This window comes from Vicugna pacos, chromosome 20, assembly GCF_048564905.1.
Source record: "Vicugna pacos chromosome 20, VicPac4, whole genome shotgun sequence".
NCBI classification, from domain to species: Eukaryota; Metazoa; Chordata; class Mammalia; order Artiodactyla; family Camelidae; genus Vicugna; species Vicugna pacos.
Window position 1 is genome coordinate 40,473,615 of NC_133006.1, and position 26,617 is coordinate 40,500,231.

Below are 26,617 nucleotides of genomic sequence, written 5' to 3' on the forward strand. Positions count from 1 at the left end.
CAGATGGTACCCTCCCCAGTGAGCCCCCCAGAGTGGCTGCAGGGGCCTCGGGCAAGTGTCTCTCTCCCTGGAGTCCCGGTGCCGGAGCACAGGGAACGCGGAGGCCAGCACCTCAGACATCCTCTTGACCTTTTCCTCGGTCCCTGGGTGGTACCCACAACAGCTGCAGGCTTTATATTTCTGGGTGAGACAGAAAACAGAGGGGAAGGATGGTGCCGGCAAAGCCTCCCCCTTTTATCGGAAGAGCAGAGCTTTCCCAGTGCCCCAGCAAGCTATTTCTGTCTCATTTACCACCCCTACCTGTAGGGGGAGCTGTGACAGTGTTTCATTTTCCCCGTCTCTTCAGAGAAGGACAAAGAAGAGCTGTGCATGGATGCTGGTGGACACCCAGCGGTGTGTGCCAGAAGTCCCTTCCAGCTGGGCAAACCCTGTAGTCTAGAAGTGCAGCCTTTACAGAGCACAGTGGGGTCAGTCACTCACTGGCACGGTCATCAAGTGCCCGAGCATTTATAGGAACATATCAATTGCACATATTCTGCACTGTTGGCCCCATTAAAACACTGAGGTATCCTGAACACGTCAATATTTCTTTTCCACTCATGTCTTGAGTATGGAAGTACCGCCTGCGTATCTACAGCCAGCCGGAGTTTCAGGCTGTGGTGTGTGTTCAGGCTGGGAGTGACAGGAAGGGTTCTTATACAGGGGGTTCAAGGCTGGAGACAAGGGGCTCAGAGGAGAGACAGTGAGAGCCTGGGTTCGGGCAGTCATTGTAGAGATGGAGAGGAAAGGTGGCATCTGAGAAATATTTAGGAGACAGAATTCTACAGGACTTGTGGCTGCTACTCCGAACGTGGAGGGAGGGAGGCAGGAGTCAGATGCTGCTTGTGTGCTGCTGCCGACAGCACTTCCCGATGAGACAGAGAGGAGGGAATTGAGGACAGAAAGGCTGATGGTGGGAGGCGATACTGGTGGTGGTGGCTCCCACTGATGACTCGCTTACTGGTGCGGGGGACTGAGCAGAGGTGCTGCACGGCTGCCCATTTAAGTCCCCACTCACCCCTCTGCGCACTGGACTATGGGCATCTCTGTCTTCCAGATGAGACGGGGGTTGGAATGGTTAAGCGACTTGCAGTAGAGGCAGAAATGAGGTTCTTCTTGAGTCGGCTGAGTCAGACGTGCTAGAGGGACTTCCAGGTAAATCCGTCCAATAGATGGCCCCACACATGGATCTGAAGCTTAGGGAAGAGGTTTGGGTCAGATACCTGGAAACTTGGATATTATACACACGTTAGGTGGGTAAGATCATTCCAAAAAGAAAAAAAGGAAATCAAGTGAGAAGTGGACTGAGGCTCCAATCTTGGGGAAAAACAACTTTTAAGGAGTCAGTCCAGGAGCTGAAGGAGACAAAGACCACATGGTCAGGTAAGAAGTAGGGACATCAGGGAAGTGCGGTGTCACTAAATCCAAGAGAACTGGATGTTTAAAGAGGAAGGTGTTTAATCTTTTGGGAGGAGAAGCTACGACAATTTAGAGTCTCTAGAGAAGAATGTGGGTGAGAGGTGGGGTATTTTTGTCTTGGTGTCTGTTTTAGGGTTGGAGGTACTTCAGCTTGTAAGGAGGCAGAGGGGAAGGGGAGCCGGCAGAGGAAGACTCCTGAAGACTCAGGAGAGTGCTACAGGAAGTGGAAGTAGAGCGTGAAGTGATATCGATGCGGGGTTGACGCGGCAGAAGGATCCCTCGTCTTCTGAGGATGTTGGGAACGAGGTCTGGGGAGGGTTCACGTAGTAGGTAGAGAGACACAAACTGATTACCATGCCGGATGACCTGAGCAGGTGCTGCAGAAGCTTAGGGACGCAAAGGACCATTTCTCATGTCTGAGAGCATCACCCAAATCCTTTAAGACCAAATGTCTTCGTGGATTTTTGGTTCAGAAAGTCCAGGTAAAATCACCACCCGCGACTGTCACAGACGTGGCACAATGTCTCTGCTGAGAAATCTCTTGGCCCAAATCATACAGCTGGTAAGACGTAGAGAAATATTTCCTAGCTTCTTTCCACTATTTCCTGCTGCGTTCTGATGCAAACGGGCTACCTGTTTCATCATTTGGAAGCGATGTTGATGCAGGAAGTCATTTCCAGTTTTTGCTGCTGTGTGTTTCTGCGCCGACGAGCAGCCTCTGTGAAAGTGACTGATAATGGCATCTGAGAATCTAGGTCAGCGTTGCCCAGAGAGTGCTCTCCATGAATACCTGTCACGTGAGATGTTCCTTGGAAAAAAGTCCCGTGGTCAAACGCATTTGGGTCATGCTGTGTTCCGTGCCTCTTCTTGGAGAGTTCCAGCGTGCATTAGTGTATCGAAGACTCTGAGGAGGGACAAAGTCAAAAAAGAAACTTCTCCAGCCTAACTTTCCCCAAAATTGTTTTACTGTAAACACGGCTCTACTATGTTATTATTTTTATGATATCTTTTGGTAAAATGCAGGACTCCCTCTAGGAAATGCCAAACTACAGTTGCAAATTACCTTTATCCTGCAGAACGCTGAAGAAAGGTACATGATAGAATTTGAGGAGATTTGTTGTCAATGTGCTGTGGTAACTTAACAAAATATCTATTTTTTTTTTCTTTTTGACACTTCAGCTTTTGTGCCAGCGTTAGAATAGCTATCAATTTGACATTCATGTTCAGTAACTTCTCTTTTCAAAAATGATTACTTTCCTTTTTTATATTTAGATATTTATTTTCCAGATTTTTCTTTGGCTTCTTTTACCTTGAAACCAGTTTAATTTTCCTTTCAAATGTGCTTATTGGGCGGTTATTGATAACTTTGCACGTACAAAGCACTGCAGTGGGATTACAGTGGGAAGCCATGCTCATCCTTTGCCCTTAGAGAATCCGGACAGGACAGGCTGAACGCTGGAGGTTGAGGTCCACGCCAGCCTCTTGGGCAAAATGCCTGGAAAGCACCTTGGAGAGAGAGAGATCGACCATGCGGCCAGTCAGACGAGCCCCCCAGGAAGTGATGTTTGATCTGGGTTTCAAAGGATGAGTAGGAGTTGACCCACTGGAACGGAACATGTATAAATTCCAGGGGGAATAAAAGGAAGGTCAGTGGAGAAAGACAACTTGAAAGAGTATTGACAATCTTGGACACCTGGATAAGAAGCTGAGATGTTATTCTATGAATAACATCTGTGGAAGCCTCTATGGAAGCGTTTTAAGCAGAGTGTTAAAAAGATGCAGGTTTTTACTTCTGCGATTACCGTGGCAGAGAGTGGAAGACAAACCGGAGGGCTGAGGTTACTGTCAGGGGCGTAGGTGCGAGGCGGGGGGGGGGTCTTACTCACAGGGCGACGAGGTCAGCGCGCAGCGCTTCGCTCTGGCTGGTGGCTCCTCCCGTAAAGCTGGTGTGTCTTGTCTGGTTTGCACAGTCAAGTAAGACGCGCCTGCGGTGAAGCAGCGCGCTGTGGTCTGAGGGATCAGTGTGCCTCAGTGACTGGCCCTGGGGAGTCATTTCAGGGATGACGGTCATTTGATACAAGGGCTGGGAGGCAGCACGGTGGAGGGGACTGTCAGGGGGGAGGCCTGGAGTGGGGCAGCCCCCGGTCAGACCTAGTTCCACTGCTTAGAACAGCCACGGACTCACTCAGCCCCCCAGGGACTGTCCCCTCACCCGAAGACAGGGGTTACAGAACTTCAAACAGTCATTCATGGAGTGCGGGGGACAACACATGAAGGCGCCTTTTCATTCCCACAACAGAACTGGGAAGCAGGAGGGTAGGGATAAACCTCATTGAAAATCTGGAAACCAGCATTCGTAGGGCGTGAGTGCTTTACCGAGGCTCATGCGGGGGGGTGGCCCCGCGACCCCCACTTCCCCACAGACCATCAGAGTCTCAGCCCAGTGGCCTGTCCACCTTGGGCTCTAAAAGAGGACAGATAACGCTGTCGAGCACCCAGCTTGCAAGGGAAGAGAAAATTAATCCTGGTTATGTCATTTGGGGGGTTGACCTCCCTGACTGTCCACCTGCTAGTGCGGACTTTGCTGAGGCACCGGGCTGGCCTGACTCTCCCAGCAGCTTCCCGGGGGTCGAGTTCTCCGTTACCAAGTGTGCCCCCTGAACTGCCCCACCCCATCCTGGGTCCTGAGGGAGGGCGATGGAAGAGAGGGTTCCCACCCACCTCCTTCAGGGCGAACCCTTAGCAATCTCAGCACCGGTGGCACTGGGAGAGGTTCTCCAACGGGTTGTTACTGAATAAGACTGTCAAAAAGGCCAAGAGGAGGCCTCTGCTCTGTCTCTTCTCTCCTGGGAGCAAAGAAAAGATAACAGTCACTAAACCTCCAAACAAAAAGCCCCAGTGTCTGCAGCATCCCTGCTGACAGCTTAATTGGTCCAATAGGCACCCTGACAAACCGCAGACCACGTTCTGCCCAGGACCATCTGCCCACAGTCCTAGCCGAAGTGGCAGAGGCTGTTTGGCCTCAAAGTAGGAGAGATCACTACCCATTTTCTAGCGCCGGAGACCTGCAGGGAGCGCCCTCAGCCCTGCCGGGGGACCACGTCCCATCCCACACAGCTGGAGCTTCTCGGTGGAGCTTAGTGTCCTGAGGGTCACGGAGCTGCCGGTGTGGCTCGCCACGTTCAGTGTTCTCCACAGAGCACCTGGGAAGGCCCGTAGGTACTGGAGTGAGAATTCTTGCACGGATGCCCGACTTCCCCCCTCCATCCTCCCTCCCTCTTCTATTCCCCTGATTTGCCTTCACCCTCTCTCCCCTCTCCCTTCTGTCTCCATACTTGTGTCTTATACTGACTCTTTCATTTATGGGAATTCATAACCTTGGCTAATTAGCACGCACACAATTGAAACTCTGCTCCACCAGAACTCATGATCTGAACTCAGGGAGTACACGGTGTGGGCATCCTTTGACTCTTTCACATCAATCCTGAGAAATGCCTGCAGTAGGTGAAGTTAGGGGTGACAAAAGAGGGTGAAAACAACATTCAATGAAAACTAATGTGCCCACTGCTGTACCTTGCTCTTAAGTCTCCAGTCTGTGAAAAGAGAGACCGCAAACGAACGGAATTAAAACCCACTGAAGAAAGGATGGGAGCGGAGTAATTATTCATAATCTGTGCCCTCGCGTTACCCCGGTGTGAGAACTGACACGGGAATAACCGGAAAGCTCTCGGAACTCCTTAGCGATGGTTGCTTGCTAATAAGGTGACCCAGTTACCAGCCTTATTTTGAATGTTGCAACTGTATAGAAAAGCTACATCTTTATAGTATTCCTTAAAGAAGCAGAGCCTCCACAAGGCATCACTCGAACAGCAGCCAGCGCCAGACGGGCATTCGATGCCACGAGGCAAGCCGGACACAGCTGGGTCTCTCTTTGCATTTCCTTTTTGACTTTTCTTTCTTCTCATTATCTCAGTCCTTCTGACCTTTTCTACCCTTTCCTATAATTTCTCTTCTTTCCATTTCTGTCTCTCCTTTTCTCTCTTTTGTTGTTCTGTCTTTTCTCTCTCTTGTACAGACATACACACCGTCCTGTGGATGAGTGTTTTGGTTATTTCCCCGTCAGTCACAGTCAGGAGAGCGACAGGAGGCACCCTCCGGAGATGGGGCTAGCGATTTTTGTATCTGTCAGAGGCGTTTCTTCAGCCTTCAGGAAGCTGGGTTGGATGCCTTAAACACACCAGCCCGTCTCTGGCTGAAGCCTGGCTTAGCCTTTTGGAGGTTCCGTTGCCCTGTTGTTGGAGGTTCTTCAAGGAGTCTTGACATGGCTTCTTCAGTTTCCCCGTCCACCTCCTTCCCGTTTCTGCCGAAGGGCCTCCCCACCATCTCATCTCACGCCCGGTCCGGTGAATTTCTGATGCAGAAGCCTCTGCTGGGTCTTACACTGTGTGGGGGGCCAGGGGGACGTAAGACACTATTCCTGTCTTTAAAGAGCTTACTGTAGTTGGAGTGAGAAGAATTCCATCAATAATTGATGGAGACAACATACCGTGTATAATCAAGTGCTGGTCTGGCGCAGCCGTCTACCGGAAATGTGGAACAGAGCAGGCAGGCGCTGCTCTGGGCAGTCAGGAGGGACCTCGGCTACAGTTAAAAGGGAAGGTCTTGGGACAAGGCAAGTAGGTCTTGAGAGGCTCTTAGGGAACTGGGAGTGCCACAGGAGGGATCGGGAATGTGTGCCCTGCAGGCTGGGAGGAAGGCCCTCCTGGAAGTCCTACAGCTTCCTGTCCTGCTGAGGTACACATAGTTCTAATGAAAAAGGACCCCTTAGTGGAATCAACTCTCACACCTCTGTTTGGGGGTGGGGCACGGCTCACTCTTCAGACTCTGGGAGCTTTGTGGAACTTGCAGTGATATGGGGGACCCACTCTGGCCCATAAGGGATGTACCCACCTTATGGAACCAGTCCCCAGTGACTGTTTGCTTCGCAAATCTTGGCACTAACTATAAGTCCGAGCTCAAGTTTCCTGCTTAGTGGAGGTGAGCTGTGGCATCTGGAGTCTCCACACAGCAGAATCATTATCCTCCTTGAAGAATCCATTTCATCATGTCAGATTGAAACAGGAACCCTGAAAAACGATCTTTTGTCAAAGATCAGAATCTCATTAACATGATCAAATGCAATTAAGTCACCATTAGTTTTCAAGAACAGTTGAAAGGGGGCTCAGTAAATGGTGTGGGTCTGTTTGCATGTGGGAGATCGAGAGACTTGAGTGATATCCACCCCCTTCACTTATTCACCAAATGTGCCCGTGGGGACAAGAGACAGAAGAGATCTGTTGTCCCTGCCTTCTTGCTCATCTGGAGATGATCAGATTCGCACACTTTGAACTGTGAAACCAAATATACTTTAAAAATACAGGCTTCGGGGGAGAAATGTGTGGACTGTTAATAAGCTGAACTATAATAAAAACAAATGTTCAATCTCACTCACTCATTCACACATTATGTTCTCCAACTGTCTTTAATAAATATCTGATTGCCATCTGCCAAGTTTATATCCAGGAAGAGAGGCAGCTCTCCATGTGGGGAGACGTGACAGGCAATCCGCAGCAGCGTGCTGGATGCCCCCATTGCAGTTACTCCTCCGCGTTAGTACGGAACAGCTGAAGCCCCCCTAACAGTGTGGAAATGCTCCGTGAGAGTAGATGATGCCATCCAGCTGACCCGTTTGCAAACTTGCACACATTGGCTTTGCAAAATAACTCTCTGACCCTCTGCAGAGAGCAGTGTCCCAAGGAAACGAGATAGTCCAGGAATAAGTTTTGAGAAAAAAGGTGAAGAGCCTGGGGAGTCAGGCACGGACAGAGGCAGGAGAGTAGGTACCAAGATGCCGAGGGTCGAGTTTGGATTCAAGGCAGAAACAGGGAGCTGCAGAGGAGACGTTCCCGGGAGCAACTGCCCAGCATCCAGTTAGGACTGGCTGCCCGGGAGAAATCCGCCTTTGTAAGAGTTTTACTGTGTGCTCGTTATGAAGCAATGCACAGCTCGGCGCAGTTCACAGAACGACAGAATATAAACGTTAGGGAGCTGGAAGAAATCCTAGCCATCACTTCGCCCACTTGTTTTACAGACCCGGAAACTATCCTTGCCCAACAGAGGGTTCAGGTATGCTCTCGCCCAAGTCCGCCCAGGGCCCGCTACAGCTCGGTGGGTCACCGCTAGGGTAACCCTATAGTTTAACCTCCAGACACTTTTGAGAGGGAAGGAGTGACTCAGTAGATGGGATCCTAGGAAAACAAGCATAAGCTGGGAAAGCTTGGATACGTGACTGTCAGATCAGAGCTGAGCTAAGAGGGAGCTACTGAAAACATGAGGAATGTGGCAGGGGGCATGGCATCTCATGATGCTGGTAACTAGAGTAAGTGTTCAAACAGTGCACAGAAATACGTTTCAAGGGAAGACATACGGAGCCACGAGCACTGGCCTGAGCGGGGTGTCGTGTTGATCTGGCTCTGGGAGTGCCGCCCGGGGATGGTGAGTTCTTCCAGCGCAGGTGAGGTCGAGCAGAGATGTATGTTCAGAATGAGTCACGGCCAGGGAGGGAGACTCAGCTAGCGTTTAGATGAGGTCACGAGGGAACTGGCCCATGATGGGATTTGCATCCTTTCAAGAAGAAGAAGCAAGACCAGCACGTGGACGCACACATGGTCTGCAAGCCAGGGAGAAAGGCCTCACCACAAGCCAGACCTGCCTGCGCCCTGAGCTGGGGCCTCCCAGCCTCAGAACATGAGAAACGAGTGTCTGGTGTGTAAGCCGCCTGGTCTGGGTGCTTTGTTTTAGCAGCCCCGGCGGGTGAAGACAGACATCACAGAATGAGGAAGACAGACATCACAGAATGAGGTTCTTTGGGCCCGGACACGTCCTGCGGTCCCGCAGCTGACAAAGCGTGCGCAGCACTTTGTGCCGTCATGTGACACGTGCGGTATTTTTTTGGAAACCTGTCAGCGCGATGCTGTCAGCTCTTCCAACAAAGGGTCGTGCTTTCCATGTGGACGTATAAGCACTAACGCTATTTCAAGCCCTGTTTCCTTGACTGGCAAAGCACAAAAACGAACTAGCTTTCCCTCTCAACCCTGTAACTGGCTCCCAAAGGGACAAGCATATTTGTGGTCCAGCATCTCAAGGCTAGGGTGACAAAAATGCTGTTAAGTTCCCTGGAAAATTAGTGCACAGGGGAGACAAGAGCCCTCACTATTGCGAAGCAATTAATTTTACAGAAAGAGACAAAAACAGTGTTTCTGTGATTAAAATGACGGAAAGGACGCAGTGGAGACAGCTAGCGTGGCATTTTCCATCAAAAACCTCTTTTATTTGCGCAACATATTTCTAAGTGATAGAAAATGACACACTGTCTCTATTGCTTCACTTCCATCATCTCAGGCGTTTCTAACTTTCATATTTGTGAAACAAATTGCTTTAAACATGTCAAAGACACTTGAGTGGAGTGTTAGCCAAATTTTAAAAATAAAGATGATTCATAAAGACAGTGCTTGTGTTAAGAACCAGCAAGATAAAATCCCAAGAGGAAAAATCCCAGTCCTGGTTATTTAGGGCGCATGTACAAAGTAGTCACCTTCTGAAGTGAGAAAGAAATCTCCTTCTGCTCTCTGCCTGATTTCCCCCGGATTTATACGGCGCGGTGAACCTGGCCTGGGGGGCCTCCGTCATCCCTGCCGCGGTGATTTACTAAGTGGCCGCTCGTGTATTGACTTCTCCAGCCTTGGCTCCGGCTCGCGTCCCTGAACGGGGCTCCTCCTTGACGCTTGGCTACGGTCCCGTAGTCTCTTAGAGCTGATGATGCTTGAGGAGCGGCCACATCTTGTCCCTTGGGCAGTTAGGATGTTGCCTAGCACAGGGCCACCAGGAGGCCATCCCCTGTAGCACATGCCTTTGAAGGACTGAAACTGGTGTTTCCAAAGACAGAAAGCTCAGAAGGCATTGCTCGTCTTAAGAAACTTGAAGACCTATGTCACTGAGGGTTTAGAAAAACAAAAAGAGAAGAACACGGACATACAGGATAATTATACAAACAGTGGCTACACGTGTTGTTCTGTTGTTTGTTGTTGAAAAAGTTCTTCAAAATTTTGCAACAAACTCCACAGAGAACTTACGTTTTTCTTCCAGAACCATTAGAGGGTTGTCAGCCTGCTGTCCCACCACCACTGAATGCTTAAATGCTTGGGCGTGTGTTTCCTGTGAGCAAAGACGCTCTCCCATACGTCCACCAAAGTCAGGAAATTACAGCTGGTGCCTTATGACTGTCTAATCTTCAGACCCCATTTGGGTTTCGCCAGTTGTCCCAACAATGTCCTTTATAGCAAGAGGATCCAGTCCAGAGTCACACATCATGTCTTGTGGTCATGTCTCGTCTCTAGTTTTCCACTTGGAACACGTTCAGAGTCTTCCTTTGGCTTTTGGTACTTGACCCCTTTGAAGATTATAAGGCAGTAATTTCATACAAAGCCTCCCGATCTGGGTTTGTCTGCTGTTTCCTGGTGATCACAATCAGGTCATGTGTCTTTGGCAGTCGCGGCACAGAAGTGGGGCTGTGTTCTTCTCGGTGGAACCTGTCTCGCTGCACATAATTTTGAGTAGCTCTCTTTACTGATTGCATTAATTTTGATTATTTGATTAGGGCAGAGTTATAGGTCAACATCTTAGTCCGTCCTGGCGGCTTTAACAAAATACCGTAGACGAGGTGCTTACGAACAATTACTTCTTAGCAGTTCTGGAGGCCGGGGAGTCCAAAACCAAGGTGCTGACAGAGCTCGTGTGTGCTGAGGACCTACCTGCTGGTTCTCACTGTGTCCTCGCGGGGAGGAAAGGGCGAGGGCCCCAGCTCCGAATGGCTGGGGCCTGTGGTGAGGTGTTCACAGTGCTGTCATTCCGGTGTGTCTGCAAGCTACCGTGAGGCTGTGTTCAGCACCGTGTTCTAGCAGTGCGTGTAAGTGAAGGCTTTGTGCCCGCAACGGAGGAGCCCGGGAAGGCGGGGTGGATGCAAACCCTCAGCCTGTAGCAGGTGGGATCCCCCGGAACTAGACTCTGATATTAGCATGCGAGAGTCAGTTAAGGCGCGCTCTTGGGAGTAACCTTTGTGGAAGGCAGCAGAACTGGACGGAGGGACAGGCTGAGCCGAAGCAGTCTCAAACGCCACAGCTGACCCCATGAGGAGCCATGGGGGCCCCTGGGCTGGACCGCTGGACCCCCATGTTGATCATCCATTGGATGTGAGCTGCCCCTGAATGAGATGTGGCCTCGGACAAGGCAGTTTTCTTCAGCTTTGGTAATCCCCAAAGAGGGCTGAGCCACCGAGGACCATTTTCTGCTGTCACTCCCAGCCGCCATGGATAAATCAGCCCTTCTTGGAAGGGGCGCTGGGCAGCACATCACAGAAGCCAGCGCAGTGGCGCCTGTCAGGGTTCTCCACTGCAAACTTACTCTTTGCTCCCTTTGTAATTAGAAAGCAGTTTACAAAAAACTACCTTGAGACTATGAAATGGTTCTATTCATCACCAAAATCCGTATTGATAGAGTGATGGACTGACATCAATATGAATTCATGATTTCCTCTTTTAATTAAATGGGTTATTAAACCTGTTACTATTGTAATTAATTTGATGGCCTAGATTTTCCAACTGGCCTCGGCATCCTCACTTCCTTGTTTTCTGGCACAAAAAGGTGTTTCCGGCTCATCTTGTCCTCTCCCTGCCCAGCCTTGGAGTCAGCCGTGTCTCCAGGTGGCTCTGCCTCCTGTTGGTAGGAGGTCGTGTTTGCACGTCGGGGTCTGAGTCCTATCTGTGCTCACTGCTGCTTCACCTCCTTCCAGCATTTCCCAGTCTTACCTCCCTTTCTCTCACTTATCATTGCTTTTGCTTCCACGTCATGCCCGTGGTGACCCCTCACCCCTGACCTCTTTTCTCATCCTTGAGGTTTCTCCCAGTGCACACCCAGGGAAACTTGAGTGAGTGTGGATGGAGGGCAAGTAATAACATCACTCAGAAAATGTCGTTTAATGAATCTTCACGACCTGACAACAGTGCCCTTTGTGCTTGTGTTGGTTTTTTATTACTTCCTTCCACCTAACTTCTCTCAGAGCCCATCAGCACACTCTAGGGACACCGCCATGTCAAACCCAGCATCTTCAACGGCTCTCTGACTGGCTTCCCTCCACTCTCGTCCCCCCGCAAACCATCCTCCATCCTGAAGCCAGAGTGAACTTCCTGCAGTGCAGATCTCATCAGGCACCTGAAGCTTCTCGTGGCTCTGCCCCGTCCTCAGCCCTTCCTGGGACACAGCCTAAACGCTTTTGCACAGCGTCAAAGCTCCCTTTGGTTCTCCCCCTGCCCAGGTCAGCTGCCTCTCCTGCCACAGACATCTCATGGTCCCCTGATGGTCCACGCTTTCCTGCTCTCTCTGCTGGGAAGGCTCCTCCCTGCCTTGTCCGCCTTTAAAATGACATCCCAGAGCCACCTGTGAGGGACCCTCTCCCACCTTGTTGCACCTTTACCTGCTTCCTCCTCTGGGTTTCCGCAGCGCCCAACAGCTGCGATGACTTGTGTTCCGGAAGCCCCCGCCACGCCATCGTCCTGGTGGCCGGTAGTCCCAGCTGAAGTCTGGCGTGCTGGGGTCAGCTTTGTTGTACTTCACAGATGAAGGGCTTATCTTATCTCCGCGCTGCTGGCGCCCCCCCCCCCCCCGGGCCAGGCCCGCGGCCCCTCCCGTCCTGACTGCAGCCCGGGCAGCGCTATGAGGTGCACCCTCCTCACACCGGGGCCCCGGCAGGTGCGGCCTTGTGCCTCCCCGAGCCCCTCCGCGAGCCTCGCCCAGCGCTGGTTTCATGGATGTTTCACAGAATTACAGCTTGCGCCAAGAAATATTTTAAGAGACTTCGGAAGGATTGAAAGTGAAATAAAGTTAACATAGGCAAGACACCTTGAAGATACATTATATTCAATTTACCAAACATTTCTGCAGCCTTGTCTGTTCCAAGGCGGTGCAAGTCACCGGAGACACGAAGTCAAACGAAGCCCAGCCCTGTCCTCAAGGACCTCCCCTCCTTCTCTAGTTTGCGAGAGTCACAGAAGAAACGTGAAGCTTTCTTCCTTTAGGAAACATCCGAATAAGTATCGATCGATAAATTGTACATGTATGAACATGTCTAGGTACATAGATACATCCCCCTGACAAGGTATGAAACAGCCAGCGTAGGTTCCGGAGCTCTTTGATGAAATGTTTCTCTCTTGTCATCATTGTTTCTCTTTCGGTGGTGATGGGCTTGGTTCTTTATAGCTGGTAACCTGGTGTTTCTCAAAGTTATTCAGGGACGTACTCCAGCCTGGTCCCCGTGCACCCCCATTCCACCCCGAGACTGTTAAAACAAGCTTTGCTTCCCTTTACAAGGCTCCTGTATCCACGCCTCCAGCTCTGCCAAATGCATCACGCTGTCCCAGGAACGCTTCCAGGGCCTGTGTGGAAATAGATTGATTATTTTGAACATGAAAGCTGCGTCTTGAGAAAAACCAAAGGGTCAAATGGAAAAATGAATTAACATCATGCGATTTACCTTCCCAGCTGGAGACATGGTATATTTTCATGAGTTCCTTAGAGACGATCCTCTTATAAGAATTTACTGTTAAAGAAAGTCTGCAGGTAGGTGGTGTCAGAGCTCAGCTTTAAATGTATTTATCCGTGAATGGAAGATACTCCTTAAAGGAAAGTCTCCAGTTAGAAATTTTTATGTCTTGTGAAGGGTGCTTGAATTTGACAGCTGGTCGCTACAGGCATCTCAGGGCTTCTAAAAAGCCTGTGGGATGTTCTTAATGGGATTCAGCGTCTGCAAAAAGCTCAGTGCAGCCCTTGGACATTCACAGGGCACCTGCTCGGTTTAAGGCATTGAGACTTCCTGTGAGGCCATGAAGGCGATAAAACAGTATCTTTCATTCTTAATAGGAAAAATAGATATCTAAGTCACTAAGAAGGCAAAGCTTCCTTTGGAGTTTCCAGGTAATTAAGACTCTCACGACCAGCAGTGCTAAGCACAGCACAGGTGACGCACAGACGACGACCACTTGCCTCACAGCCAACGTGTCCGAGAGAAGAAAAATAGGGGTGTCCCGAGGTCCACGCTTCTTCACTCCAGAGCACCAGGGGGAGGTGACTGACAGGCGAGCCTTCTCCAGTGGCAGGCGCCGCCGCCTCCTCCGTGCTGTGTTCTCCAAAATTCTAGGTACGAGCCAGGTGAGGTCAGCATGATTCTATCAGCAACAGTTTTCAACGATGCCAACCACACCGTATGCTAATTAGTGGCCTGCCTGGACTTCCTGGGAACCTAATCACCACAGAGCACATTGCGTGTTTAATTTTAAAAAAAGTTCTCCAAGCCATCGACTTACTAGAACATGAATTTTTTAAATGTAACACATTCCTCTGTGGGGTAAGACCTATGCAGGGCTTTGCATGCAGTGGGTTCTCAGGTCCGTAAAATGAATGATTGAGAGCAAATTGTCCCCAGGCCACGTCTGGCTGAGTGTAAACTGGAGGTAGGTTTCTCTTGCCCACCACGGGAATGGCGTAACTAGGAAGAAGCCACGCAAAAACTCAGGCCCACTGGGGCAAGGTTGGTAAAGAATAAAATCTTAAAGGAATTAAATATTTTCATCCCCTTCCTCCTGGTTCTGAGCGGTGAGGGGCTAAGGCGGGTGCTCCCCTCGGTCCTCACAACTATATGTGTAAGAAGAGCGTGAGTTTAAAGACGGCAGGGGGCATTTGAATATAGGTGTATGGTCCAAGCAAATTTTGCCTTACAAATCGTATTTGTGTAGCCTCTAAAAATAATTTACGGATGAAAATGGACATTTAAACTAGGAGCATCTGTTAATTTCTACATCACTTGGGAAGATAGATCCAATTTTAGTTAAGTGCCAAAGAATGCAATTGGTAATGATGTTTTTTTTCGTGGTTAGTAGTCCAATTTCAAAGACTACATTATTAAAAACAAAATGAGAATCCTTCCTGGGATATTATATTTCCTGCTTCTATTTTTCTTGCTTGGGTTTTTTTTTTCTCACTCAAAATTACACAATTTGGGAGGAAAAAATAAAACAAAACATGTATGCAGGCATTATTCACTTTCAGCCAACGTGTTCTCAGTGGTCACCTGCGCAGGGCCGAGTCCCACACCCAGATTTGGCCGAGGACAGCTGTTGGGCGGTCGTGGAAGTTGATGGATGGCCATTCTGGAGTGTAGGCTGATTGTGGTCTCTTAAACACGCTACCTCCTGGAGGTGAGAGGCCATTTAGCGGGATGAAATACTACTCTGTCACAGCTTCCTCACTCACAATTCAATCATGGAAAATTCTTGCCCAGCGCTGTCATTGGAATCATTACATTCAGAATTAAACATGGTGTAACAGAGCAGCCGACAAGACCCCGAGGTGCTGTTGACAGGTCAGGTCTCACATTAACAATCAGCTTTTTCAAACAGTGCATATGAAAAGGCCTGTAAATCTGGGTTCTTTTTTCTCCCTCTGGAGTCAGTGTCATCACTACCTGCTCCTGATTTGCTGGTCTGGGGCCACACAGCCTGGCCGTGTCAGCAGCGATGCCCCCCTGCCATTTCCCTCCTCCCTGCAGTCACTGGCATCACCTTAGAAACCGTCCCAACTTGGAGCCATTGTAGCCCTGAGACCCTCTTTGGAAGCCCCTCTCTGCCAGGTTCTCTTTCTTACCATCAGTTATTAAGCCCTTGGATTCATCCTTCTTTCCCGCACATCTCCTACCTCCCACCACATATCCCCTAACTGTCCGTTTGCCGGATATCCCCTCAGAGCGTCCAGCTTCATTCTTCTCTTGACATCCTTCATCTTTGTGATCCCTCCAGCATCCTCCGGCCACCGCCTCCATGGAGACAGCGTGATGCAGAGCCAGGAGAGTGGGCTTCCCAGGGCAGAGGTCGTGGTCTGTGCCCCATCTCTGCCTCTGCCCAGTTACACGGCTGTCTTGCATGTGACAACCTCACAGAACCTCAGTTTCCTGTCTGTAAAAATTCCCTCGCAGCAACCCCAGGAAACAAACCTTCATTCCTGTCACTTTATTTCCATCTCTGTCCGTACAAACTGTCTTGGCAACTCTAAACAACTTTTACAGCAATAAAACGGAACGCTTTAGCTGTGTCTACTGAAATCAATACAAAGTTACAACCAGCGTCCTCTGTCTTCAGCATCCTCTGAGACTGCGAGGAACTTAACGAAGAGGCTTTAAGGAAGCTAAACATTGACCTAACAGCGGCACAGATGTTTGTTACTAGCTTACTAACATGTTTCTCTTTGAAGGAAAAACTAGGTGATGGTATTGTCAAGTCTTAGACACTGAGGTTCTGTAATAAAGCACCACTTCAATAAATAAAATGTGAAATTCTCTAAGGCAGAAGTTGGCAAACTTTTACTGTAATGGCCAAATAGTAAATATTTTAGGCGCTGCAGACCTGCTGTTCTCGGCCACAGCCCCTCGCCTCCGCTGCGGTAGCGCAGTCAGGCCCAGATGCGTGTGTTCTAATAAAACTTTATTTACAAGCTACCCTGGGCCCAAAGTGTGCCAGCTCCTACTCTAAGGCATGAATGGAGATGACAGTGACCACAGCGATTCAGAAAATCAGATGTGCCTTGGGTGATTCTTCTAGGGTAATTCTGGAATCACTACGGCTTTGGGGTTAATGAGGCATGCCATCACTTTCTCGTGTGGGGCTGGGGGTGGGGTGGGCAGCGCAGAGCTCGGGTGGCACAGGGTTCCTGGAAGGGAACTTGGGCCGTGTAGGCTGGCTGTCGGCAAACCCATCCTGGCTTCCCGCTCCTGGAGCAGAGAAAGGACTGCTTAGAGGAATCAGGAAGCCTGAGAAAATGAGGAATAACAATAAGGGTAACTTGCATTTACTGAGCCGCCTTCTTCGTCACCGCCTACGGCGCATCGTATCCCCATTTGACAGAGTACGTGAAGTTGCAGTGGAGAGAGGGTGTGCCCTCTGCCAGGATCACACAGTAAATGTCAGAGCCAGCGGAGGGCTTCCCCCTGGGGCGCGACACCTCCCTCCACAGACGTAGCCAGCTTTCCCTGGGACCCCCACCTTTGTGAGGGTTTAGAGCCAGAGAGAAGGGAAAGTCACTCTTCTCCCTTCTGGCTTTACATCCGAGCAGCTGTTATGTTTAAAACAAACTGTAACGGTGTCCTGACTTAACCCCTACTGTGTGCCGGGCATGAGCTTTCATTCTGTTATAAAATCTATTTTCTACCAGTTTCCAGAACTTCAAGGGGACAAGGAAATGGAACTCCCGACAATTAAGGAATCTGCCCAGGGGAGCCCCGCAAGTTAACTGCGCAGGCAGAATTTCACCGCGGTTCTCACCAGCGCCGTAGCGTTTTCCGCACCCACGACTGCCGTGCAGTTGAGAGGTTAAGCTCCCAGGCTCTAGGGCCAGACTGCCTGGGTTCAGATCTCAGCCCCACTGCTTGCTAGTTGTGTCACCCTGGACAAGCTGCTTAATGACCCCGTGCCTCAGTTTCCCGATTTGTCAAATTAGGGTGATGATGGCAATTCTCCCCTCACAGTTTGCTACGAGGGTTAAAGCAGGGACAGGCTCATCAGGAGCAGCACAGGCTGGGCTCTGTCCTGGACCGTGAGCTCTGTGGGCAAGGAGGCTGCTTTGCTTGCTGTGGCGTCTCTAGCACTGAGAATGATGCCCAGCACGCAACAGACAATATTGCTGCACGAAGGGAAAGCGTCAAACCAACTGGCCTCTAGACTGAGCCGTGACTGGGTTCAAAGCCAGCACGAATAAACATTCTTTCCCTTTTGTTCCCTTTTTGGGGCATAACTTGAATTTGCTAGGTAAAATTGGAGTTTTTGAAATCAAACCTTGACGCGTAGTCATGGAAACCAGTGATTGTCTTAGTAATGTGATGCTCCCAGGGATGGTGGATGTTAGCACAGACGTGGAGCTGAGGTTCCTAGCACAGAGCTTCAGACACACTCTCCTAATTCCTTGCTTAAAGGAGCTTGCTTATGTAATTCATTTAAAAATTCCTTTCATCCTTTTTAAAAACTCTAATGCTGTCATTACCACATAGATTTTTGTCTCTGAGAGTTTATTTTTACCGAGCTCATGTCATATTGAATACTGTGTGCTCTCAATCTCAGTCAGTGTTTAGTGGCAACAGCTGCCAGGAGTCCCTGTAATAAGTGAATTATGGTCCCATTTAGCTGGCGAGATTGCTTCGGATGTCTACGCTTTGGCACTAATAGGGGCTCCGGAGAGCCATGATGCGTCCAGAGAAAGGGCAACCTCAGGACCCAGTCTGAACATGTACACGAGGCGCATATTCAGGAAGTTGGGGAATGGTGGTGCCTCTGGAACTGACGGCTCCTGCAGTTGGGTTTATGTCCAGGTTTCTCGGATGCCGAGCCCCGTGTATTCCCAAGAACACCACCAAGACGCTGTCACAACTTAGTAGAAAATCATTTTCAAGGCTTTATTGGATTTATGATAATATTCATTCTGAGTGTTGATAAACATATACCCCTAACAATAGCAATGCACGGGGCTCTAATCTTTCTCCCTGCCTTGCATTGTATAAACTGTTATTTTCATTAAGATTAAGCACCTTGCCGAATCACACAGTGGGAGCTGATACCTCCTTAGGATGCTCTGCCTTCAACAACATGCCCGCCAAAAAGGTCTTTAAAGATCTCAGTAATTGGAGAGGCCAACATGAAGCAGCGTTTTGGTTTGTTATGATGTAGAGTCCTCTACATGGTTCATGTAAAACAATTGATGTGAATTAGTTTTACCCTGAAAGGTTTTTCTGCTTACAATCCAAACAATTTGTAGATGTATTCATCTGATTTGTGATTTTCATTAAGCCAAGAAGAACTGACCATCTAATACATTTTGGAAAACTTTGTGAGTGAAAGATTTGTTCCAGCTTAAAATATACATGCATGTGTGTGTGTGTGTGTGTGTGTGTGTGTGTGTGTGTGTATTTGACTATCCTGTAAACTAAACTATAAATTAAACCATAAGGCAAAGAGTTAAAGAATGCTGTGAGGTTGACTTTCGATACACAGTGAAGACTGATTTTTCAGGGATCCATTAGTAAAATTCAGTTTTGAGGTCAACACCGTGAAATCAGAATTTGTTCCAAAATGACAGCAATAAAGAGAGATAAGAGTTAGCCTGCGAGAGCTTATGGATAAAGCGTGAAGAGCCTTGGACATATGGTAAAGTGCCCTGACGTTTAATGTTCTATTGAAATAACAGCTAAAAATTTGTTATGCGTGAGAAATCATGTGCAAAGCATCTTACATGTATTATTTTATTTCATCGTTAGGTAGGCATATTAGTCTCATTTGCTGATAAAGAAAAAGAGAGGAAAATAGAGATTTGTGAAGGTCAAGTAGCTGCCAGAGGTTGCTGGGGAAAGGAAGCAGCAGAGCCAAGATTCAGACCTGGATAATTTGCCTCCGGGGCCTGAATTCTTGCCCAGGACAGAAGCCTAAATTACTAATGAGCTTGGCAGTAAACATGCTTCAGTTAAATATGAAAATAGTTACACGTGGACAACTAAAAATGTAATTCTATTATAAGTAGTAGAACAAATAATGAAATTGATTTCAGAATACATACAAACCTTTGCCTTAGGACCCTCAAAGAGCAATTTTACCTTTTTAGAGGGTGGGCTGTCAGGGAATGGTGACTTCACAGGAACCTGTAAGCTCTGCTTCTGTTTTAACATCCACGTTAGTATTTCTGCATCTTATTTGAATTCATTGACTAACCAACTGATAAAATCCTCTGTAAGTACTATTGTTCTTTTTTTAACCTAGACATGACAAATCTGACCTTAAAAGAAGTTAAAAAAATTGACGACCAGCATGCAGCAAGTTGGTAGCAAAGGTGATATTCAACCCAAGACTTATGATTTCAAGTCTAATGAATGATTTCCCACCTTCAGCTACGAAGGTGACAGACTGAGAACAAGGAAATGTCCCCAACGCAGCGTTTCTTCTTTCTCCTCCCAGGCCGCTACCCTCAGGAGAACAAGGGAACCTACATCCCGGTCCCCATTGTCTCCGAGCTGCAGAGTGGCAAGTGGGGAGCCAAAGTCATCATGAGAGAGGACCGGTCGGTCCGGCTGTCCATCCAGTCTTCTCCAAACTGCATTGTGGGAAAATTCCGCATGTACGTCGCTGTCTGGACCCCCTATGGCATCATCCGCACCAGCCGGAACCCAGAGACGGACACGTACATTCTCTTCAATCCTTGGTGTGAAGGTAAGGGCCAGGTGTTTATCTTTCTCATTGGAAAAACAGTCTGTGTATTTCTAAAGCATCTCTTTTTGGAGGGACAGCAGAGCTGTTCTAGAAGACATGTCCCTTTCCCATATACTGTTTACCATGATTAAAAGTCAGAAAAAGACACAAAATTTGTCCTCAATATATATGAAGTTAATGCTGCTGTACATTTATTCCAGGAAATGATTGAAGGTTGCACAAAGTTGCACAGTTAGCTAACTGGGGAGCTGTATGTTGATACCATCGCCTCTGTGCATGTCACTGCTCTGTAAGCAAAATGGCCTTATTTAACTTGACTTGCAAAACTACTGGAGACATAACCTGGCTCAGATAACCAGAGTCAGGTGGATCCTGTCCACAGTGAGACTAACTTCTCTATGTCGCTAATTCAAGAACAGAAAGACTGAATGTCTAAAGGATTCCATAAGTTTGTTTATATGCATAGTGGGTGCAAGGTTTACAAACCGTGGCTCTGGATATGCAAACATGTAGCTTTGTTGTAACATAACACAACTTAATCTCTACTGCTATTCTGAGTCTTCCTTTCTGGCTGCAGCAGAAGCTTCATCTATATTCAAATAAACTCAGTCAAGTCCAAGGATTTTTCTACCAATCCCATTTAAAAACTCAGTCACACTGGTGTTTTCCCCTCTCCCATCCCTGCCCTTCCATATCTGCCCTCTGCTTCCATACTTGGCACAAGGCTGATTTTAAGTTCCAGAGGCAGATGCTGTAGCAAATTGTGAGAAGAGGGTCCACTGTTAGATCTTAAGAAATAGGTAATGAAGCACATAAAAGCTGACACGGGGTCAAAGATTCTCACATCACCTTGCACCACATGCTCTCCAGTATCCTCCAGAATCAGTCTACGTTGTTGCTGATTTTGAACGTGAGAGCTGTATTTGAATCAGCATTGATCCAAACTTGCACACAGATGCTAAGTGAACGACAGTATTTTCTGCTCACGTGTAACAGAAACCCGGACCCTACTGACCTTTTCTCTGAAATCCCCATCGTCTTGTGCCCAATCGTCCTACCTATGAGACGGACGTTCAAGGCTGATGGTAACAGGAATGTTAAGTGGGCCACGGGCACTTCAAAGGTCCGTTCCTGTTAACAGCAGCCTGGTCAGCCGGACACGAGGCGGTGTGCGACTGAGTGGATGGAGTGTTATTTACAGAGATGGAGAGGACTGAGTGGAGTGAAGGTGTAGAGACGAACTAAGACTTTGAACGTGTTCGGTTGGAGATAACTGCAGAGACCCAAGCAGAAACGGCAGGGAGGTATCCCGGTACGTGAATCTGGACGTGAGGATCAGAAATATAAGTCTGGGGCTTGTCTGCATCTTTGGAGAAAATACAAATAAAGAAGGGAAGAAGGTGTAGTATCAAGCCCCAGGAGGTCGGCACGTAGGGGTCTAACAGAGAAGGAATTAGCAGAGGAGACTGAGACGGGCGAGTATGTGGGAAGCGGTCTGTTGTAAGAAATTTGTATTCAAAAAAGCCATTCTTATGAAATTAGTAAACCAAGAGTTTGCTATTGACTTTGTTTGCATTACAGAAAGATAAGCATACAGCTCTGTATAACCGCCCAGCACCCGAAGGTATTTAAAGGATGGTGTGATTCACCCAGACTTTGGTTTGTTCACGGCTTTTCTGGACGACCCCATCTGTGTGAGATGGGGTGTATGTCTACGTGCATTTCCACTTCTGGGGCCACTCTTCTCGAGGGGAAAAGGGTCAGTCTGACGTATTGACGTTACGGGAGGACCATTCAGGAGGTGGATGAGCTAATAACCTTCAACTACCCGATCACTGCCCTGGTCGTCCCTCATAGCCACAGTGAGCATCTTCCAGGTCCTTCTGTTCAGAGTCACCTAGACCTAGGGAAGGCATGGCCCGGCGCGCGATGCCGTGTTCCAGAGAAGGGGCACAGGGACCTCCCCTGGGCGTCACTGATGGGAGGAAGGTGGCAATAAAGCCAGAGAGATCAGTTGGGAAGCTGTGGCCCAGGATGAAGATGATGATGGACTGAACTACAGTGGTGGCAGTGGAGATGAGGAGGAGGGGATAGATTGGACAGCATTGGGTTTAGAACAGAAATCACAGTGGGACTGAACATGGGAAGCAAAGCAGAGGGAGGAGTCAAGAATAACTCTAGGTGACTGGCTTGACCTGTAGGGTGGATGTTGGTGCCATTTGCAGAGCTGGGAAGGCAGGGGGAGGCGAAGGGGAAGATGTAAATGTGAAACGAATAGTTACATTTAGAAATGTTAATTTGGTGACATCTGTGAGATGCCTGAGGGAAAATGTCCAGTAGGCACTTGAATAAGTGAGTCTAGAGATCAAAGGTGGTGGCTGAGTTAGAGCCTCAAGTGTGAGCGCCCTCAGGGCTGCTGCGTAAGTGCAAAGGCGGGACCAAAACGGAGTTAGTATCATCGGCTATTAGAGTCTAAACAAAGGACAAGGAGGCTGGGAAGGAGCAGCCAGCAGGCCGAAGGAAGCCAGGGGAGTGGCCTGGCAAGGGGCAGAGAACTGACTCAAGAAGACAGCGATGAGCCATTTGGGATGCTGCTGACTTGTTGACTCGGGTAAGAAAAGAAAGTGGTCATACCCTGTGGAATACAGACGTCACTGGAACATTAGAAAGATTGTTTTCCTAGAGCGATGAGGACAGAAACCAGTCATGTGGGTGCGGGCCGCAGTGCAATAGGAGGTGGGAAAGTGGAGGTAGCAGGAATGGCCGTCTCCTTCCAGAAGACCTTCTGTGAAACAGATGGTGATGTGAAGGTCAAAGGAGAAGTTTTTAAAGACAGGACAGAGTGGGCATAAATTTGTGGTGATGGAGACCAACCAGGGAAAAGAGAGTTTACTGCCCAGAGAGAAGACAGTGGTTCACGAGCTTGGCTGCACCCTGGGGGGCTGGCTACGGAGGCTGCAGGCTCCCCATCCAAACATTCTGATCGGTCTGGAGTCCAGCCTGGGCTTTTTAACAAGCTCTTCAGGTGATTCTGCAAGACGCTGCTGAGAGTCACTAACTCAGGGAGGGAAGTCCTCGCGTGGGCGGGATCCAGGGGACAGGGGAAGAGCCCTGCGTAGGTGAGACTGCCCATCCTGTGCTATGACAGGAGCGAGTGGATGTGGGTGAAGAGGCAGGTTTTCTAGACCCAGTGGGAGGAGAATGAGGTTGCTCCCACCTTGTGATTCTCTTTTTCTCAAGAAAGTGCAATGCAAACTCATCTGCTGAGAACCAGAAGCAAGGAGGGAGTGCTGCAGGCCAGTCGGAGAGGATGTGGGAGCTGGCACGTGGGAAGCAGGCTGACCACGGGGACACGCAGGCGGGTCTGCCCTGCTCCCAGAACACGGGGAAAACTGCCCCGGTGCCCCAGGCGCTTGACCTGGGAAGGTCCAGGTGTTTCTGCTGATCTGTCGGGGATGTGGTTACAGTCATCTCCGCCAGTAGGAGTCCTGCTTCCCCCAGTGCTGGTACCTGAGCTGCCTCAGAACCATTAAAAACAGCTGCACAGACCATCCGTGAATGTCTAGACGTTAACTGCAACGTGGTGTGGAGGGTGAGAGGAGGAGAGGCTTACAGTCACCTCTCGGTATCCCGGGGAGAGAGGGGGGGACACGGTCCCGGGGCCACCACGGACACCGAACTCCGCGGGCACCCAGTTCTGTCTTTGCCCTTTGTGCTCTGCATACCCCGCAGATTCAGCCAAAGGCGGGTGGGAAGTACAGCGTAGGATGTGTATTTGGTCGAACCCGCGGGAGCGGAGGACCCGCAGAGCTGTGGTTCAGGATGTGGGCGCGTCAGAAGCCCTGGCAGGGCCTGCTGAAACTCCGCTCCCGTGCAGCAGCCTCGCGCTGGGTAGGGCTGGGTGGAGCCTGAGAACTTGCATTTCTAGCCAGTCCCCAGGGGATGCTAAGCTGCGGGCCAGGGACCACACTCAGGGAACCACTGGTTTGCGTAATAGTCACAAAATAATAATTGCAAAACACCGGAGACTGTGTTTACCCTTCTTAAAATTCCACTGAGTCCTCCCTACCAGTCTCTGCGCCTCACTGCCTCTTCTCTGCCCGCTCTTATTTCGCCTTATTCTTCAAACTCTCCTCTCCCATCCTCTCTCCGCAGTAACTCTGATATTCTCTCATGCACAGCACTTCAGCCGGCTTCTTAACTTGTGTTCTTTGGCCTCTCCAATAGTCAGACCACACACTTTGGTACTACACACTTTTCCAAAGCTGTTCTCTCCAGAGAAGTTCTGGCGCCAGCTTTTAAGCTAATACCTTTTACCTTTTTACATTAGTACTCACTGAGATCTCCCAGAGAAGGTTAATGAAATGAGAGAAAGAGGTTATCTCATTTCTCCCATCCTGTGGTTTTCCCAGCCTGGAAGCCGAAGTGTAACCCAACAGCGGGGTCTGTGTGGTGCACCCCACACACAACCACACACACTGCAGCCAGACAGTCACCCAGCTTTGGCCTCGCACCTGCTAGTTCATTACAAGGGACTCAGAAGGAGACAGTCTGGCAATTGGAAAGTAGATAAAAGGAGGCACCATGGCCCAAGTGGGAAAGATAATACCAGGGAGAGTCAGAAGCTGTCAAAATAGAGCAAAGTGAGCGAGGTGCTGGCAGCACCACACTCTCCGTGCGGAGGTGACGTCCAAGGAGGCTGCAGACACGGGGCTGAAAATCCTGCGGGCCGGCACAGCACTGATGGGTAGGGAATGTTCAGCTGTGTTCCTGGGGCCTTCAGCCTGCTCTGCGCTCACAGGCAGTTCATCCTCCGTAATCACTAAATCGTCATGGGGATCAATAGCAAGACCGTGTGACCGAAGGCGGGTGGATATGGGGAGAATTATCCGTTAGCCCTTTCATCTAATAGGGCTGCCAGGCTTCAGATCCATCCCGGGGGGCGCTCCTCCGGGTGTTGGAGAGACAGGTGTTCCCACAAAGGCAGCGGCGACAGGGAGCTGGGCATTTATCGTGAAGTCATCTTAGTTTTCTGTCCACTCAGAACTCTGAATCTTTGAATGTATTTCCCTGTTTAAATTCAAAATGGTTCCAGATTGGTAGTCTAGCATCTGCCAGACAGTGTGTTCTGAAGGTTTCCGATGTTCCGCCCTGTGCTCGGTACCGGGGCCGTAGCCGCCTGTTCTTTTTGCTTGGGTGTCAGTGATCTTCCGGGGATTCGTCTTTTTTTTTTTTAACTTTCAAACTTTTTATTAAAATGTAGCTGATTTACAATGTTAGTTTCAGGGGTACAGCAAAGTGATTCAGTTATACATGTACGTACATAGACATTTTTCTTTTCAGATTCTTTTCCATGACATGTTATTACGAGAAACCCGTGCTATAGAGTAGGTCCTTGCTGCTTATCTATTTTATATACAGTGATCTGTGTCTGTTAGCCCCCAACCCCTAATTTATCCCTCCCTGCCCTTTCCTCTTTGGTAACCAGAGTTTGTTTTCTACGTCCGTGAGTCAGTTTTTGGTATGTAAATATAATTTGTATCATTTTTTTAAGATACCACATATAAGTGATGTCATTATATTTGTCTTTCTCTGTCTGATTTCATGTAGTATGATAATCTCTAGGTCCATCCATGTTGCTGAAAATGGCATTATTTCATTCTTTTTATGGCTGAGTAATATTCCATTGTGTGTGTGTGTGTGTGTGTGTGTGTGTGTGTATACACACCACATCTTCTTTATCTAGTCATCTGTTGATGGACATTTATGTTTCTCCCACATCTTGGCTGTTGTAAACAGTGCTGCTATGAACACTGGGGTGCAGGTGTCTTTTTGAATTAGAGTTTTCTCTGGATACATTCCTAGGAGTGGGACTGCCAGATCATATGGATTCGTTTTTTCTTAATCACTAGTTTCCCACCTCATTCCCCATCTCTGATGTTCTCTTGTCTCATTAAGACAGGCACCCTAGTGCCGAGCACCATGTCTGGTACATATTGAATGTTTAATAAATGTCTGTGGCATTGATTTAATAATTCCAAGTAAATGCTTTCCAGGTTCACGGCACTGATCATCACAGGTAAGTCGTAAGTGTCCTCTCACACCTTACCACCTTGAGAAAAGTCAGTGACATATGGAGTGTGTGGGACCTGTCTGTGGGGACACCCCTGTGTAGATGTCTCTCTTTTAGCATCTACTGTTAAGTTAGCATCTGGTATTTCTGACTTTTTATTTGATGTGATTCTTGCATTTTCCTTTAAACAAAGAAGTCAATTAAGTTTGGTGTAAATAAATCAATAAATTTCCCGTATCTGGATGCTTTTAATAGACAGTAAATAAATGTGACCAACTTGTATTTTATTATGACATTCGTCCTTACACTCTTTGCTTTGTAATAATATGTGGTCTTATGGACCCTGCAGTACAGAATGCAGTAACGCACCAGGCCTGGTGTTCTGGGGGCGACACTGACCAACACCCCTTCCTCCCAGAGACCCTTGAGCCCAGACCAGAATTTGCATCCTCAGGCCAGAGCCATTCATCCATCAGTCCACAGATATTAATAGTACCTCTCCCTCAACGCCCTTGACAACATAATTACCCATGGGTAATGCCACGATATTGTTTATTCATTCACACATATGAAGGGTCGATGCTGAAGCAGGCACTGGGAATGTGGGAGTGAAAAAGGCAGTCTTTGTCCTCAAAGGGCAGCTAGTAAAGGTTTCACAAATGAGATACTAGTGAGCATGAGTCACACCCTGAAATGCGCTGAG

At 48.7% G+C, this 26,617-nt stretch overlaps 1 protein-coding gene across 2 annotated transcripts in view; it reads left to right on the forward strand.

Annotated features, from left to right (window-relative positions):
* The window catches only part of F13A1 (coagulation factor XIII A chain), a 123,787-nt gene that overhangs the window by 17,909 nt on the left and 79,261 nt on the right, over positions 1-26,617 (forward strand). For both annotated transcript variants that reach the window (XM_072945731.1, XM_072945732.1), the window contains exon 5: positions 19,590-19,841. In XM_072945731.1, coding sequence (XP_072801832.1) covers positions 19,590-19,841 — 252 coding nt within the window. The remainder of the gene's footprint in view (positions 1-19,589; positions 19,842-26,617) is intronic.